This window comes from Pseudophryne corroboree, chromosome 2 (genome assembly GCF_028390025.1).
Source record: "Pseudophryne corroboree isolate aPseCor3 chromosome 2, aPseCor3.hap2, whole genome shotgun sequence".
Lineage (NCBI taxonomy): Eukaryota > Metazoa > Chordata > Amphibia > Anura > Myobatrachidae > Pseudophryne > Pseudophryne corroboree.
In genome coordinates, this window is record NC_086445.1 from 614175187 (window position 1) to 614195100 (window position 19914).

Consider the following 19914-nt stretch of genomic DNA (forward strand, 5'->3'; position numbering starts at 1 on the left):
CTCTTCCAATGACTTGAAAGAGGCCAACATTGCATGCTGGGTAGTACGCCTTCTATTACTACGGTACGGGCCTGTCAGATAAAATATTAGATAGATACTGGATAAACAGAAGACCCAGAGGTCTGATCTGGATCCTCTAGGCTTATCGGAATCGGCAATGGCCTATAGAGCAGCAGACTAGATTTCAGTGTGTTCCCAGATGTATAACCTCATGCAGCCTGTTCAGAGTGGAGGGGAACTTTGCACTACCTGTCCTCGGGAGATGGGAGCACCAGAGAGTGCAGCTGAGTGGTAAGGCTCAGAGATGAGGGAATGTAAGAGAGTCTGCAGAGCAGGTGTGTATGTTGGGGTTGTACAGATGTAATGTGGAAGTTATGTTGTCAGACTAAGCATACAGAGCACTATAACATTGCTATTAGTCATGGGCAAAGTGATTCACTGAACTGAGTTGAGACACATGACTCAGTTCAGTGGAGTGTCTCGAGTCACATGACTCATTTGTATTGGAATGTATTGCAGAGACAGTGCACATGATTCAGTGAGTTGCCAGAGAGACTCAGCGCAGGCAGACCAGTGCTGGTGACTCATGGAGGGAGTGACTCAGTCCAGTCCAGCTAGTTATTCAGCTGCATTGATTGGGGGAGGCAGCTGCTTATGCACTGATTGTTAATAAAATATTAACATAGATTCAGTGTTATGTTGATATATTATTAATAACAAATTATTACTAGTTACTGAATATGCACATTACTTCTGGCTTAACAGCCATGAAGCACATATCATTCAGTCACAATCACATTGAGCAGGAACAGTGAGCACTAATGAGTGATAACCAGTGAGGCTAATGCTGAATGAATCAGATCCGTCCACTGAGTCTACACAGTGTACAACTGTCTCGACTCACAGGCAGACTCAGGAATCAGGATGAATGAATCAGGCACAGCAGTGCAGCACTCACTGACTGGTGAGTCGTAACTGCTCCCTCGCCTCTCTCCCACTGGGTGTAACCTAGTATTGCCACTGGCCAATCACAACGACACACTGAGTCTCCTCCCACTGGCTGAGAGAGGCTACTGCTGCAGCTGTCTTGACTCATTAAACTGTGAGTGACTCGAATCATTCATACTTCCTGATGATTCGAGTCACTGTGTTGAGACAGAGAGTCAGTAGCCATCTCTAATTGCTATACTGATTTCAAATCTATACACTGTTGCAGTAAAAGTTGTTAGTGAAACTAACTTTGACTGTCCTTCTTTCTGTGCTTCTACCCCCTCATGGTTCTGCCGTTTTATCCTTGCTTGGATATCTTCATCTGAAAAACAGAAAATTCCTCAATGTACCACAATGTATACAGATGTGTCCTCATGCACCTACAGTATATATCACATGGTGTGAGACGTCCGGTGTGACTGAGATGCTCCGAGGAGTGGCGTACCAGTTTGCCTTTAAATTTTGCATATTCGTCGCATCGCAGGCGCAATAAGCTGCACACATATGCCATAGATACTGGTCTGGGACTTTAACCATAAAGGAATTAGTTTTACATGCATACAATGTCACAAGATGAAACATAATGGGTCTCATCATGTTTGTAGGTAAAGCAAAAAAAAAGCAAGAAGCTGGGCAAAACCATGCTGCACTGCAGGTGGGGCAGATGTAAGATGTGCAGAGAGATTTCGATTTGGGTGGGGTGTGTTCAAAGTGAAATCTAAATTGCAGTGTAAGAATAAAGTTATTTAACATTTCTGGGCTACTGTACATGCAAAAGCAGCCAGTATTTACCCTGCACAGAAACAATATAAATGTACTTGCTCCCCTTGTATGGCAACATTGTTTGTTACTTGCTTTTTTTGCTTTACTTACAAACATACATCCGGCCTAATGTGTGTGCTAGCAATGCAGTCATGTTGCTTCTGGTTATTTTATTTATGTGAATAACACACACATTTTGAGCAAAAAAAGACACTCACACCTGAGTTGCCCAGGACCTGGCACAGCTGAAGCCACAGGGTAAAAGGACACATACGTACATGGGTAAATCCAAGGACATCATACAGTGTAAATAACACAGCTCCTTTTATTCACATAAGAAAATCTACAATCAACTTTGCAGGGCAAGTTTGTTAAGATACTGGGATTACTTTTCAATTGCCCATGCAGTATAACCCCAATTAAAGGACTTAGTCAGAGCTGCTCGTAGATGTGCGAAAAAACACACATCTACAATGAAAATCTCTGACATGCAAGGGGACGCATGGCACAGGGCTAATCTGCCCCGCATGCCAGGCCCTAGCCCCCCCCCCCCCTGCAAAGGTGCGAAAGCACTGCACAGCAGCGATGCTTTCACACCTGGCTAGTAGCTCCCTGCCTACGCAGCCTAGCTGCTGCTGTCAAGACCGACGGCTACCCGCTATGTTTTGGGTCACAGCGGCTGATAGTGACGTCACGCAGCTGCAGCGGCCTGTCCCAGCAACGGTCTGGACACGCCTGCATTGTCCGGACCGTGCCCCACCAACACCACCGACACGCCCGCCTCTGCCTGTCAATCAGGCAGAGGCGATCGCACCAGTGAGATGCTTCACTGTGTGCACATGCGCAGTGCGGCCACTACGTGTGCGTACACCACATAGGGCTTCCGCCTGCGATCGCTGCCGTCGCAGTGACCAGGTCTGAATTAGGCCCTAAGTCGGGAGATGCCATTTAACCACTTAACTGGCTAATGTTTGTTTCCAAAAAATGCTCAGAAATTGTAGGCTTATATGATTGAATTAGGTTATCATCTATTTAAAACATATCCAACATGATTTAATGAAATAATAATCCCATGCGGCTGCAGATAGGGGCATGCACCAGGCATACACAGGGATGCAGCTACTGCTGCTTATTTTACATTTCCTCGGAGTCTGCAGAGAAGAGCAGGCGCCAGGTGCATATTAAGAGGCAACAGACCTTTGATCAAAAGTGTTAGGAAAAACACATGGAAAAGGAAGCTTTCTTTGCAAAAGAAGTAGCAAGTATTGTGAAAGCACAAAAAGATGGCTTTTAGGAAATATAAGCGGACACAAAATAATGAAGAATTTATGGATAAAGGTGGAGCCGTCGATTTAGCTTTTCTAGACTTTAGTAAGGCTTTTGACACTGTCCCACATCGCAGACTGCTAAATAAACTCGAAAGCTTGGGACTGGATACTAAGATGGTTGAATGAATAAGATCTTGGTTGCAGGATAGATAACACAGAGTTGTAGTAAATGGAGTGCATTCACAGGAGGTAAATGTTACCAGTGGAGTACCCCAGGGATCTGTACTTGTATCAGTGCTTTTTAATATCTTTATTGATGACACTGCAAATGGCATTGAAGGGAAAGTATGCCTTTTTGCAGATGACACAAAAGGTATACAACAGGGTAGACACACCGGGAGGGGTAAAACAAATGATTGAGTATCTAGGTAGACTAGAGGAATGGTCAAGTGTGGCAATTACAGTTTAATGCCCAAAAATGCAAAATCATTCACTTGGGTCTCACAAATCTAAAGGCTAAATATAGTATTAATGGCACTATACTGGAAAACTGCTGAGGAGGAAAGGGATCTAGGAGTCACTATTTCAGGTGACTTAAAGAGGCAGGTAAGCAATGTAACAAAGAAATGAGGAAGGCTAGTCAGATGCTTGGTTGCATTGGGAGAGGAATCAGCAATAGAAATAAATAAATAATAATGCCACTGCATAGGTCATTTGTATGGCCTCATCTAGAATACTGTGTACAGTTCTGGAGGCCATATCTTCAAAAGGATATTAATACATTAGAGACTGTACAAATAAGGGCAACTAAAATGGTGCATGGCCTACTTTACAAAACATATGATGTAGAATGAAAGACTAAAAAATCTCAATATGTATAGTTTGGAGCAGAGAAGGGAAAGGGGGGACATGATAGAAACTTTCAAATATATCAAGGGGTTTAACAAAGTCCAGGAGGGAAACATTCTCCAAGTGAAGAGAAGCAATAGGACACGAGGACATGCACTGAGACTGGAGGGAGGTAGGTTCAGGGGAAATCTGAGGAAACATTACTTAACAGAAAGGGTAGTGGACAACTGGAATAGCCTCCCATCAGAGGTGGTAGAGGCTAAGACAGCAGAGCAATTTAATCATGCATGGGATAGACATAAGGATATCCTTACAAAGAAATAAGGATCAAATAAGGTTTGAGATAAAAAAAATATGGAAAAAAGAAAAAGAGGGGCAGACTAGATGGGCCAAGTGGTTCATATCTGCCATCAAAGTCTATGTTTCTATGAGGTGGCTGCTGCTGACTTTCTTGGCGCTTGCAGAGAGGAGCCGATGCTGGGCACACAGAGATGACTGCTGCTGACTTCCTCGACACCTGCAGAGACGAGCAGGCACCGGGCACACAGAGGGGACTGCTGCTGACTTCCCCCACACCTCCAGAGAGGAGCAGGCACCAGGCACACAGAGGGGACTGCTGCTGACTTCCCCCACGCCTCCAGAGAGGAGCAGGCACCGGGCACACAGTGGGTCTGCTTCTCACTTCCCTGGCTCCCACAGAGAGGGCTGCTGTTGACTTCCCCCGATGCCTGCAAGCGGGCGCTGGGCACACATTTCCCCCTGTGAGTGCTCCTTTCTGCAGTCGCTGGGTGGTAGCTGCTGTACTGGATGATCACTGCAACCAGCAGACACTGGGAGCAGAGCCATAGGTGCAGAAGGGTCAGGAGGTCCCTCTAAGCATGCGGCTGTTGGAAGATTATTTTCCAGCAGTCGCACAGTAGGCGTTTCTGACTGGTTCCATCAGTTGGGACCATGTCAGGGAAATTCCAGCCTGGTGTGGGCACATCTGATGCGACCACACCAGGCAAGTGGTTATAGCAAGTAACTAGTAACAGTATACTGCATTATCCAACTTAACTGCCTGACTAGTTAGCGTGGATGTCTGTGTACACCTCGGGAGGGTGTGAGCAGGAATCCAATAGTTGCAGATTTACAGGATGGTCAAATTAATAGCTCCTGACACTCATCCCAGGAGCTTAAAAAACTCACGCTGAATTAAATTCCCCGCTTTAAGAGGTGATTCAGTCAAAACATTACAGGACCTATTTTATGTTAGAGCATCAATTTTAAATTAAAATGTAATTCTATTTTAATTGAATGCATGCACAATTTGTCAAATTTCATTTTGGAAAAAAAAAGGTTGCTACATTTAACAAATGAATGAGTAGTTTTAACATACAGTAAAGGTCATTGGAGAAAAACTCACCACATGAATGTCCTTCAACATCATCCAGAAGATTGGCTGTGGAGGCGGCTGTTCCAAAACTGCAGTTTATGTAAAGGATAAAACAGCTGGGTGTGAGGATCACAAGCTAATGCTACCATTTTTATATCATGTTATTTTGCACTATGAGCCAGTCATGGGGACAGTAGTGATTACTCAGTGATCAAAATCAAATGGCAGTACAATGTGAGCACCAATGTTACAGAGAGGACAGGGTCCCGGGATGCGGTCAAGATGCCGCCGGCCGGAATCCCGGCGGTCGAAATACCGACGCCGGAATCCCGACCGCTACAATCCCGACATATTCTCCCTTCCGTGGGTGTCCACGACACCCATAGAGGGAGAATATAATAGTGTGCCGAGCGTGGCGAGCCCGCAAGGGGCTGCGTTCCGCTCGCCACCCCTGTCGGGATTGTGTGGTCGGGATTCCGGCGTCGGTATTTCGACCGCCGGGATTCCGGCCGGCGGCATTTAGTACTGATCCCCAGGGTCCCATGTGCACTCTCCCCAGCCTGCTACTTATTGTAGCCAATTAACATGAATTGCCATTTGCTAGTCTTGTGAAAATAGAAACATGTTGCTACAGTTTGTGCTTTAAGATAAGGTACTGGATCTTCTATTTGTTGACAGTTAGATAAAGGGAAATAATGTCGGTTCTGGCAATACACTTTTCTAAAACCAAACAAACTAGAGATGTGTTTGTGGCTTTAGTTTACAGGTTCACCAAATTGCTCTATTTTCGGAGAATGGTATCGCATATGCTTTATAAAGGTTACGAAGCAGTGATGGGAAACAGATGGCCCATTGGGCCTTCATCTATGGCTCTCTCTCTCTCTGTGCTCCATATTCAGCCTTAAGCTGGGTGCACACTGGGCGATATATCTGCTGTAAGCACAAACAGTCAATTCGATCAAATGGCCAATATATCACTAGCGTGTCGGTGAGTGTATACAAATAATATGTCTGTGAACAATGTCAGTCACAGACATACCGTGTCAGCTGTTCAGCACAGCCGATGGCCGATATAAATGCGCATCTGGCTTTGTGTACGGGTGGTCTACCACCCATACATTGGCTGCAGGGGCTTACGTTACAGCTGGGCAGGCAATTCAAATGCCCGTCCAGCTGGATGACAAGACCGATATTTCATACGGCCAATCGGTAAGTGTATATTCTAACCTGGATCGACGGCTCTGTCCGCCGACATCTCGCTCTAGTGTGTACCCAGTGCACACATCTGTCTATTGGAAGTAGTGTTGAATGAAGAGAAACAGGAGCACAGTAATACAAAAATACATTCAAATCAAATACTTTTCAGGACCCTGTAATAGAACAATTATTATTTTAATCAAAAATGGTATAAGCATGCAGGAATCACAGGGACACAGCAAACACAATGTTGCTGACTATAAGGGATAAATTTACTAAAGCGGGGAATTGGTGATGTTGCCTATAGCAACCAATTAGATGCTGTCTATCATTTTTGTATTGCCTTTTACAAAATGATAGACCGCATCTGATTTGTTACTATGGGCAACATCTCCAATTCTCTGTTTTAGAACCTTTAGTGAATTTACCCCTAAGAGTCCACTTATGTACTAAAAAGTACAGTATGCTTATCATGTATAAAGGCCCAATGTTGGGAGGTACAGTATACATGCAGGAGAATTGCATTGTGCAATATCAAAGGATACACTTGGTGTTTGAGCAAATGCTTTCTCTTGGATTTCCTCATCTTTGTTTTCTCTGAAAATGCTCTGGCAATCTCCAGCAATTTCTTCCTGGTTGCTGAAACAAAGAAACCTCTCCTCAATAACAATTCACAGCAACTGCAAACGCCAATAGCAGAGATTGGAAACAAAATTACATTGTAAATAGAGCCTAAATTGTTATTTTATCTTATGTATATCAAGCACCAAAGCTGCTACACAAAACTAAGAAAATGCAATATTGTTAACAATTGTAAAACAGAGCCTTGCAAAAAGCATAAAACACATAATATTATATATGTAAAAGTGACAACTGTAAAGTTTTATTATAAGATTTTGCAGGAGTGACTTATGTATGACATTCGCCGCTAAACTTACAGTGGTATGTGCCTTATGAACAAACACATATTACATACAGGGATGCCACAACCTTTTTGGTTGGGAGGGGTTAAGATATCATTTCATTCTACCACCCCTAAATCGCTGAAAGTTGCCCTCTCAGGGGAACCTATGATTACCTGCCACACCACCTACCTGATGACAGAGATATCTATCTAGAAAGGCGGCCGCCGTCAGCTTACCCACGAATGACTCACATGTGCGGCTGCATCGCAACTGAGTTAGCTGCGCCCATGTGTGACCCGTTCATGGGAGCATACACAACCATGCAATCCTATGGATCATGGTTGCATACGTGGTACAGACTTTCCAGACTTTCATCTGAGCCCAGTTGGAAATGGGGGGAGGTCAAGGGGTACCGTGAGGGATGAGGGTGGGAGGAAAAAAGGGAGCTTACAAAGGTGGGAGGAGGAAGAGGTGAGGAACATATGAAGTGGAAGGTGAGAAAAGTGCCCCCCCCCCCCCGGGACCAGCCCACAGTAACTAGCCACACACTGTAGGGGTTGGAGCAAGGTATAGTGTTGTGTGGCCAATCCCAGGATCGGGACCGGCAGGATCCCAGGATTTAGGCCAAAAATCGGCCAGGATCAATCCTGGGGATTTCGGGATCAGGCAGCCCTTTGTTTTTTTAATGCCAGGCAGCGTTGAGCGTCCTCAGGATGCTCAGACGCTGCCCGACACCCTCCTTCCAGCTCCCCCTATGCAGTGTGACGTGAGTCAAAGGTCACGCTGCACAGCCGTCACCTGCCGCATGGAAGGAAGTGGCCAACCCTCCCACCCTCTCAGGTATCTTGGTGAGTTATGGGGTGGGGCGGCTACACAGGTAAAAAACAATACTGGGTATCCCAGGATTGACCATTTTTCAATCCTGATACCCGGGATTGAAAAAATGGCCCGGGATTGGCCACCCTATATAGGGGGGGAGTAGGGACGTGGAGGCAGAAGGAGATGGGCTGTGGGAAGGTAGGAGGTGGAGCAGACTGGAACAGGTATTACTCTGCCCTGACACTGCCTGTATTAAAATGTAGATGGTGGCTGCACTTCGTCCCACGGCCCAGTACTTTGACTGGTACCTCTCATAATATTTGGAGGTGAGCCCCCCTTCCCCTTCCCAGTTCCAGTGCCTAAGGTTACATATGATCACCTTTCTTACGCTGTCCTGATATACTTTACTGCCTTGGTTCCACATGGTCCCTAACAAGTTAGCACTCTGTCTAGCAGGGTTCTATACTTGCATACTCTTAACAAATCATGTTTTATGGAATTCACTGTCACAGAACATGTAGGTAATGACGGTACTATTCACCTGTTCATGATGCATTTGTGTTTGAAGAAACATCTTAAAAAGCAAAGCTAAAGGTGGGAGTGGGGCAATCTGAACCTTCATCTGATTAACCATATCTTATCACTTCATGATCTGGTTGATGACTAGGAATTTGTAGCTTTTTATTAACCAAGAAGTAGGTAGAATATCATGGAGCATATTTATTAAGCGGTGTACTGCCATTAAGCCTGTGAAACCTTTCTGTGCTAAAATTATCCAGAATCATCAGCTATCGCTATGGATAAATTATATCTAAGAGGGCATGACGCCATAAGTAAAATATAAAAGTGGAGACCATCGCTGGATTAAGAGAAAGGTGACAGGGGTGGTCGTCCCGGAGGCGCCACACAGTGCTGTGAAAAACTGAGGAGTCCCCTCTGGTGGCTCAGCTGTTTTGCCGCCAAGGATCTCCTCCATCTAGAGTCAGTCTTGCGGGATAGGGATGTAAAATCCTGCAAGACTGTGACCCTGAGCTGGTTGCGTCTGTTAGTGGTGTGGCGTGCTGTCTCTGAACATGCTGCAGCGTCTAGGTAAGATGCTGCATCCCTTGTGTGTGTGTGTGTGTGTTCAGGATTTGCCAACACTCTTAGTAGTGGGGGCCTCAGAAGTTCATTGCCCCTGGGCCCTCACCAGCCTTAATCTGGCCATGGTGGAGACTAGCTAGTTTACAGAATTTAGAAATTCAACAAAAATGTCAAACAATTAAAGGATTGGGCAACAGTACCAGTTGGATAAATCAATCTTGTGGATTTCTTTTTTTAGAGAATAAAACACATCATTCTTAACCTATATCTAATTGTTGGATAGACACATTGCAGCAGAATGTGTCTTGCACTTAACCTTCCTATAGACATGTCAAATGTTATGATGGTTAAAATGTTGATATCTGGAAAATGTTGACAGATGAAATGTCAACATATGACATGTTGGCATTAGGGTTAGAGGTTTACATTATGGCCATGCCATTATGTTACAACTCGACATCTTGCATGGCGATATGAAGAACATGATGACACGTACTCTGTCGCCATATAGTACAGTATGTAGTATAAATACTACATGTTGACATTCCAATTAGTAACATAAGGTATGTATACCATAAATCTTTTGGGTATGTGGTGGTGGTAAGGGGCATATGCAGGTGTGATACCCGCCTTCAACAAAGCCAATCTCACTGCAGTTGAATAGAGTAGAATGAACTGTTTTATGTCTGCCATGTGAAGCAGCAGTGGGATTGCATACAAGTCTAAAGAGGTTAAATGACAATAGGATAGGGGCTAAAAAAATATGCTAAATAGACCACAAGGGCGGTGGTTCTTAATCAGGGGTACCTGTACTCGCTGGATGTATGAAATATTCACTCTGGAGGTTCAAGACATGCTGCACCACTAGGTTTCATGTCAGTTTTACTTGTATAGTGCCTAAATAAAATGATGAAGCTATCATGGTAATTGTAATATTGTTAACATTAGAAATAGGGCAAGGCTGCCTACTTTCCCACATTCTACAGGAGACTCCCATGTCAATGCAAAGTCACCACTGCCTGGAAAGGTAGGCTGAAGATTTGTAAGGTTTCCAAGCCGCAATTACAGACCGTGCATGCACAAGACTGGATGCATCAGGGACAGTGGCGTAATTAGAAGTTTTTCTCCCCCAAGCCAAAAAATTCTTCCCCCCCCCCCCCCCCAATCCCCCATAATTGCCACTATTAAAGGGACAAACATGCACGCGCCGAAGGGGCGCGCGCCACCAAAATGGGGCGTGGTTTCATTGGAATGGGTGTGGCTTTGCACAAAGGGGCGTGGCTTTGCAGGAAAAGACTTCCTTATACCCCAGTTTTGCAACCTGCACGCCCAGACGTTAGCCACCACAGGAAAGAAAAATAAACCTGATTCATGCCCCTTACATTATTTGTCATTTTTCCTCCTTATAGTAATGCCCAGTATACATTATGCCACATACTGCAATGGCCCTTAGACATTATTCCACACACAATAATGCACATGACACAATATGCACACACCATAATGCCCCCGACATATTATGCCACACACCGTAATGCCTGTGACACATTATGCCACACACCGTAATGCCTGTGACACATGACGACAGGAATCGCAATGCCCGTTATACATTATGCTACACACTGCAATGCCCCTGATACATTATAGCACATACAATGCCTGTGACACATTATGACACACACTGCAATGACCCTGAGACATTATACCACATACCACAATGCCCGTGATATAGTATACAACACACAGTAATGCCTGACACATACCGCAATGCCCGTTATACATTATGCCACACACTGCAATGACCCTGAGACATTATACCACATACCACAATGCCCGTGATATAGTATACAACACACCGTAATGCCTGACACATTATGACACACACCGCAATGTCCGTGATACATTATGCCACACACTGCAATGACCCTGAGACATTATACCACATATCACAATGCCCGTGATATAGTATACCATACACCGTAATGCCTGTGACACATACCGCAATGCCCGTTATACCCTATGCCACACTGCAATGCCCGAGACATTATACCACATACCACAATGCCTGTGATATAGTATGCCACACACCGTAATGCCTGTGACACATACCGCAATGCCCGTTATACATTATGCCACACTGCAATGCCCTTGAGACATTATACCACATACCACAATGCCCGTGATATAGTATACAACACACCGTAATGCCTGACACATTATGACACACACCGCAATGTCCGTGATACATTATGCCACACACTGCAATGACCCTGAGACATTATACCACATATCACAATGCCCGTGATATAGTATACCATACACTGTAATGCCTGTGACACATACCGCAATGCCCGTTATACCCTATGCCACACTGCAATGCCCTTGAGACATTATACCACAATGCCCGTGATATAGTATGCCACACACCGTAATGCCTGTGACACATTATGACACACACCGCAATGTCTGTGATACATTATGCCACACACCGTAATGCCCATTACACATTAAGTCCTACAGTAAGGCTTCTAATTACTTTTAAATTACCTGCTCGTTGCCAGGGGTTTCATGCTCTTGGTTCCATGCACGGTGCCAGGGGTTTTCATGCTCAGGGTGTCATGCTCGTTGCCAGCTGTTTCATGCACTGGGTGTCATGCTCGTTGCCAGGGGTTTCATGCACTGGGTGTCATGCTCATTGCTAGGGGGTAGTGCTTGTTGCTAGTGCTGTGCTCCCAGTGCCACATATGTCCCCAGTGCCAGATATTCCCCCACGGTGCCAGGTACTCACATGCCCCCAGTGCCAAATATAGCCCCCCCCCCAGTGCCACATATGCCCCCCAGTGCCAGATATTCCCCCACAGTGCCAGGTGCTCACGTGCCCCCAGTGCCAAATATAGCCCCCCCCATGTGCCAGGTACACATACAGTGCCATATATGCCCCCTCAGTACCCCCCCAGTGCCATATATGCCCCCTCAGTGCCATATATGCCCCCTCAGTGCCCCCCGTGCCATATATGCCCCCTCAGTGCCCCCCCATGCCATACATGCCCCCCCAGTGCCATATATGTCCCCTCAGTGCCCCCCCCCCCCCCCACGCTCCCCCGCTGCTGTGAAGGAGGGACAAGGAGGGCACAGCGCGCGCCTCTCCCGTGTCCCTCCTGCATCTCCGTCGGCTCTAATAAAGGAAGTGCCGGTTCGTGAGCCAATCAGAGCTCACGAACGGCACTTCCTTTATTAGAGCCGACGGAGATGCAGGAGGGACACGGGAGAGGCGCGCGCTGTGCCCTCCGTGTCCCTCCTTACAGCAGGGAGGGAGAGGAGACAGCAGATTGACATGCGGACGCTCGTCCGCATGTCAATCTGCTCTAAATCAGTGGCGGCGCCCCCGCAGCCCCTCGCCCCCAAGCCACCGCGATGGCTGCGGGGGCAGTAGTTACGCCACTGATCAGGGAGAGGGGTTGCATAGTGAGAAACAAGAGGGCATGATGAAGCAGGAGGGGTAGAACAGGGGGCCAAGGAGGAGTATTAGTGAGAGTGGAGGGGAGAGTGGGAACTGATACAAGAAGTCAGCAGAGGGAAAAGGGGAAAAACAGGAGCAGGGGGTAGGTGCCAGCGAGTGGTGACCCAGGTGGCTATCGGGGAGGAGGTGCAGATTAGCCCCTGTGCACCCTAAGCCCTTTTCTGACACAACATGACATGCAATGCTACCGCAAGGTATTATGAGAGAAGAGCGTGTTTTGTATAAGTTAGGGAATGACACATTTGTAAGAATATTTCTTTAGAACAAGTCTTTAGAACAAGTCTTTGGCTTAGGTCATTAATCCATCCATGAGCACTGTTTCAGCGTTAGCTTAGTGTTTTGCATGTAAGGATTATGGTGATCTGGTGAAACATATTAGAGTGCAGTGTTGAAGAACCACTAACAAATGTGGACCCATGGAGCATCTTTATCTGAGAAAGGGCAGTATGGAAGGTGTAATCATTACATTACTTAGCATTACTGCATCACAGCACTGAGGTCATGGGTTTGATTACTTTTCCCCATACTAAATGAGGAGAATCATACTAAATGGGGAGAAACTAGAAGATTCTGTACTGGAAAAAGATTTAGGTGTTCACATAGATAAAAAACTTAGCAGCAGTACCCAAAGTAGGATTGCAGCAAAAAAGACAAACAAGGTATTAGCATACATAAAGCGGGGAATTGATGCAAGGTATGAGAATGTTATACTCCCATTGTTTAAATCACTGGTGAGGCTGCAACTCGAATGCAGTGCACAATTATGTGCACCATACTACAAAAAGGATATCCTGGAACTAGAAAAGGTTCAAAGACACGCGGCCAAATTGATTAAGGGGATAGAGACGCTAGAATACGAGGAAAGGCTTGATAGGCTAGGCATGTTTACACTGGAATAAAATTAGATTAAGAGGGGACATGATTAACATTTACAAATATTTAAAAGTGTCAATACACAGAGCTAGCGGGGGAATTTGTTATTAGTAAGATCATCAAAAAAGACATGTGGACAACCATTTAGGTAAGAGAAGAGATTTCGCACACAGAGACGGAAAGGTTTCTTCACAGTAAGGACAATATGTACTTGGAATGCCCTGCCTGAGAGAGTAGTAATGGCGGACTCGGGGCCTAATTCAGACCTGATCATAGATGTGAAAAATTTAGCACATCTACGATCAATTTCTCAGACATGCAGCGGGACGCCCAGCACAGGGCTAGTCTGCTTTGCATGTCTGGCGCTGCCACCCCCCCCCCCTTCACTGGTGCTAAAGCATCGAATGGTGCTCTGGCAGGGAGCTACCCGCCATATGCCGGGTCGCAGCGGCTGCGTGTGACGTGGCTTTTAGTTAGCATCTCACTTAGCTCCGGGGGTGTGCACGCGCAGTGCGCCCATTCTTCAGACTGCGATCGCTGCCACTGTAGCGATGCAGTCTGAATTACCCCCTCGGTCATTACTTTTAAGAATGGGCTAGATAAATTCCTAATGGGTAAGGATATACAGGGTTGTGGTGGGTTAATCATGCACTATAGTAGTAAAATAAAATAACAATTGAAAAAAAAGAAATTGACATAACGGCTAAATATTCACCACAGTTAAAATTAGTCTTAAAAATATTACAGTGTAGGAGATCAATAACAGGTTGAACTCTATGGACAATTTTTTTTCAACCTCAGAAACTATGTTAGTAGGATTCCCACCATGGTCTTTACTGTGTGCAGAGTGTATATTCTCCTCGTGCTTGCGTGGGTTTTCTCCAGGTACTCCAATTTCTTCCCACAATCCAAAAATATACTGGTAGGTTAATTGGCTCCCAACAAAAAATGAACCCTAGTTTATAAGTGTGTGCATGTACGTGTGTTTAGGACAGACTACATGGGCCAAGCATTTCTTATCTGCTGTCAAATAAGCAGAGCCTAATTAAGGCACCACGGGTCCCTAGGAAAATTACTAATTTGGCCACCTGATTATCTGAGAGAAAGAGAGATTGACTGGCTCAAAATATGCAAAAATGTGTATTTATTAACTCGCCCAAATAAACTCTTGGAATGGAGTTTTTCCCCCTTGTACACTTTAGCCCTTATTCAGTAAGTACAAAAATCGCAAATGCAAACTATCAAAGTGCGATCGCATCCTAAATCTTTCATTGCCATCATTCATGGCCCATCTTTCATGGGGTGCCACCCTCCAAGTCCCGCCCCACTTACTACTGCGACAGATGGGAACAAAAGCAATTGATACACAGAAAAATGGATTTACAAACATGACAGTGGCTGTCTGCAAATGGGCCCCCGAGGTCCCACTGGGCCCTAGGCAGTCGTCTGTACAGCTGAGTCAATAATCTTGCCCTGCTACTAAGTGTTAGAGGATTCATAACACAGACAATTCCCAGTCTTTGTTGGATTAATCAAGCACCACTACAGGATGCCTTATGCTGTAATATCACTGATGAAAGGCAGTGATGCAGCAACTCTGCTTTAAAACTAGCATGATGTTGAGAATAAAGCCCAATCTAGAATCAACGTTTTCTATATCATGCCCTCCTATCAGGATTCTAGCACTTGCTGATGTTTTACTGTAAAGAGGACACTTTAGCACTGGCTTTAATGTACATTTTACTGAGTGTTTGCAAATCCTTTTTCTTTGCACTTCCCACTGCAGCATTTGTCACTCACAGATGAAATGTTGTGGCATACTGAGACTACTCTTATAAAGGAGCATAATAAACAAACAGATTGATTTCATATTTTCATTAGGAGGTTTCATTTCTACTGGCTCCTAGGTAACAATCTGTCTTTTGGCTGTTATAAGCAAATAACACAGACATTAGGAACAATGGAAATGTTCTCTTCTGCACCACTGCCATTCTCAGCCATACAGCAGGCAATAGACTATACTGACAGGTACTGGGCACTAGTTCACAGGAAGATGGTTCAGCAACTCCACACCGTAATACATACTACTGTAACAACAACTTTGCTATACTGACTGTACTTGTGAAGGATTTCCAACCAGCCACCAGGTACACATCACTGGGACACAGTGACCTACGTGCTGTGTAGCTTTCCCAGGACCATTTCATTGCCACCTGGGTGTATTATTATTACCTGTCCTGGGAGTGCACCTAATATTATTCATTTACCTCTCATGAAGCACTTCTGTTATTACACACTTTCAGCGATATAACAATCATGCACCAAACTAGGATTTCATATCTTCATTATTTTTTTAAATGACTCTTATTTCTTGTTATCACAAGCATGCATGCATTATTATGTTATAATAGCTGTGGAGGCCGCGTTAGCATATTGGTTGGACACATGGGGAGGAGGATATCATCCCATGGGTCTTCAAAGTTCAGTCTGGGAGGCTTATAAGTAGAGTGTAAAGTGCTATCTGTACCACTGTGATAATGGTGCACTGTACCCTAGGATTATTAGCAGTAAATATATGGTTCGATATGTGTGATGGCATGCCGGCGGTCACAATACAGATGCCGGCATCCTGATCTTTAAAATCCTGACAGGGGCGAGGCAAGTATACAGGGGCGTAGCCAGAAATTTGTGGGCCCCATAGCAACATTTTGAAGGGGCCCCTGTCCCAATGCTTCTAGAGACACCTCTCTGCAGCAGTTGTTCATTGTATGCCCCATAATAGTGCCCTAGTTTACTTACTGATCTATAGTAGTGCCTTAGTTATTGTTATCCCCCATAGAACTGCCCTTGTTTATTTTATGGACCATAGTACAGATTGAGTATCCCTTATCCAAAATGCTTGGGACCAGAGGTATTTTGGATATGGGATTTTTCCGTATTTTGGAATAATTGCATACCATAATGAGATATCATGGCGATGGGACCCAAGTCTAATCACAGAATGCATTTGTGTTTCATATACACCTTATACACACAGCCTGAAGATAATTTCAGCCAATATTTTTTATAACTTTGTGCATTAAACAAAGTGTGTCTACATTCGCACAATTAATTTATATTTCATATACACCTTATACACACAGCCTGAAGGTCATTTAATACAATATTTTTAATAACTTTGTGTATTAAACAAAGTTTGTGTACATTGAGCCATCAGAAAACAAAGGTTTCACTATCTCACTCTCACTCAAAAAAGTCCGTATTTCGGAATATTTGGATATGGGATACTCAACCTGTATATCACATTGTAGGGCTGCCAGTACACATTATGCAATACAGTAACCCTAGTTCACATTACTCTATACAATGCCTCCAGTTCATATTATGCAACACTATGGTGCCTCCACTTTATACTGTGCTACACTACAGTGCCCCAGTTCATATTACTACATGCAACATTATAATGCCCTCCAGTTCATTTTATACCACAGTAGAATGAGCAGGTCCAGGGGTGTAACCAGATATATTGTAGGATGAAAGGCAAAAGTTTGTAAGGGCCCCTATGTACCACCCAGTGGTTGAAAATGTATACAACACATGTAACATTGACAGGGAAGATGGGCCCCTCTCAGCTCTGGGCCCCATAGCAGCTGCACTGCCTGCACCTATGGTAGCTAAGCCCTTGTAAGTATACTATCCTCTACCCTCCCATACCGCATCCTAAACCTACCCCCCCAGCCTCCCCCCAGCCTAACCCTAACCCTCCCCACTTATTGCCTAAGACCTAACCTCCCCCCGGTGGTTCCTAACCCTTACCCCCCCTCCCCACAACACTAACACCCTGGGTGGCAGCGAAGTGGGCACAACATTCATCATTTTCCGGTGGGAGGGCAGCTGGCTTGACTGCAGATACCTCCAGTTCCAGGAAATAGATTATTTAGTTTTCGATGGAACCAGAAAACTAGAGTCCTTCCTTTCAGGATGTACTGGGGACTTGGGGATCAGAGTTCAGGAACCAGAGCATATTAGGCATGTGGAGCTGGATCAGGGACCAGCTGCTAAAAGGCTGATCTCTCTGGTTCTGGCCATAATAGAGACAAGCTGCCAGTGTCCACCTAAAAGGGGAGAGTCACAGCTTTTGGAGTATATCCTCACAAAAAATAAAAAAAGTCAGACAGAACCCAAGATATCTGGCTGGGAAGAGCAATTAAGAGGCTCGGATGGGGACCATTGCTTTGATGTATATCTCCGGTTCCCCAGATCTGATTTAAAAAAAATCTGGTACACCTGGAAAAAGGGGACCCTTAGCTATCAGCTTATAGCCCTGGGGCAACTGCATTTCATGACTCATCTGTTGACAATGTCAAGATCATAAATGTTGGCACGGCTGTGTTGACATTTTCATTGTCAACCTTTTGACTACAACATGTGTTTATGATAGCAGTATTTATCAGATCTAACCCATACTGTATCTAATAGTGATCCCCTTAATGGGAAATACGATGTACTTATACCATGCAAAAACTCAGTACTGACAATCTGGATGGTGACTCCATTGGTTTCTTTTACATGTATAAACAGAATTCTGTTTTCAATTATGGCTTTCTAATTATGGCTTTCTATATTATGAGGCTAAGAACCAAAATGATATAGGCCTTCATTCAGGTTGGAACGTAATTTAGCAAATATGGTAAACAAGTGATTTTTGCTAAACTGTGTATGCACAGTGGCCGCCCTGCCTGTGCGTGACTATGCACACTGTGGTCGCATTGTGAAGGAACTTTTTTGTGCTGATGAACTAGCTAAGTGTCAGATCTGATATACCACTCACGTAAATCTGCCGCATATCCCACAGGAGAGATGGGACGCTTCTTAATGCTTGATCAAGGGGGGGGGATTTATCAAATCTTTGAGAGAGAAATAAAGTAACAACAAAAAAGCTTTTGTCATTTTACAGGCTGTGTGTGAAAGATGACAGAAGCTGATTAGTTGTCACTTTATCACTCCCCATTAATGTGTGATGCACATTTTTCCTGGGTGCAGAACATACTACGTTTTCTTTCTCCCCTCTGGAAGGAGCCCAGTGGGAAGATGTAGCTGACACGCGATAGGGCAGGGGGCAGACGCTTCACAAATCATCACCTCTCATTATCCACTAACAGCACTGGTTTTTAAAAAAAACCTCATTGTACAGGTATGCGCAAATTACAACCTTTCACCTTCTCAGTGAAGCGGCTTTCTAATACACTGCCATAGCCACGTCTCACAATGACATTAAACCTTGCCCCCAGTGATGTGATAAAGGCTCACCTTCTCCATAGCTTAGCTTGGAAAGGATAATGTCACATTTGGCTCGTTTCAATTCAGCACACTTTTAATAGTGCTGGGAGGGAGCTTCCAGAGCTATTCAATTCAGCGCAATGTTATATGCGACTACAGGATTCCTTCTTGCACCCCTCCGGGAGTGTGAGCAGAAATCAGACAAAACCAGGTCCACAATGCGGTTTTGTATCCTAGCGCAGCGCAAATAGCATTGCAGCGTGCACTGTAGTCGGAGAATGCCCGCTCTCATTACTAAACACCATGTTTAGTCCGCGAGTACACCATTCTCCAATTTAGCAGCACGCTAATTTGATTTGAATAGCTCCGGGACCTCCTTCCTGACGCTATTCAATTCGCATGGAATTGAATCAACCCCACTGTAACTGCCCTATTGGGGTAGTGATGTAACAGACAGGCTTTCCTACCCTCTGGACATCATTAAACCCCAAAGCTTTTATTGACATACTGTATATTTGTACATTCCATTTAGCAACATGCTGCCACGGAGCACAGAATTTCTTTTTCTATTTTGCATTGACAAGATGAGAACAATCCTGTTTTGCAGAAATGCTGACACAAGCAAAAAGCTAAAATATGCACATGTTAAAATAAATACATGCTGATATATGCACATGCATTAATCTGGGACACGCATCACAGGCCTTTGTGTTAGCAGCATGCATGCTATAGTTTAATACCCTGTGTAAGATGAAAGCACAATGATTGGGCTTTGTCTTTGTAATCTTCCCTGTTTTGTCTTGCTCTGCTATTTCCGGGCCTGGTCACATCACCAAAATGTCACGCAACACACCCTATGACATCACTGCGTCCTTCTGTTTTTTGATGCACAGCATACACAATACGTAAACTGCTGGGTACGCAAGGGCTACTCTAGCATATATAAATCTAAGCATAACTTGCTGAATTTTTTTTTAAAAACTTAGAACCTCA

The 19914-nt window shown here is 44.7% G+C and overlaps 1 protein-coding gene across 1 annotated transcript in view; it reads right to left on the bottom strand.

Annotated features, from left to right (window-relative positions):
- Positions 1–1148: 1148 nt before the first annotated feature.
- The window catches only part of CUEDC1 (CUE domain containing 1), a 387720-nt gene continuing 368954 nt past the window's right edge, over positions 1149–19914 (bottom strand). Inside the window, exons 8-10 of the mRNA XM_063954793.1 lie at positions 6987–7080; positions 5275–5333; positions 1149–1312 (exon numbers count right to left, since the gene is read on the bottom strand). Of these exons, the coding sequence (XP_063810863.1) occupies positions 1164–1312; positions 5275–5333; positions 6987–7080 (302 nt within the window). The 3' untranslated portion in view covers positions 1149–1163. The remainder of the gene's footprint in view (positions 1313–5274; positions 5334–6986; positions 7081–19914) is intronic.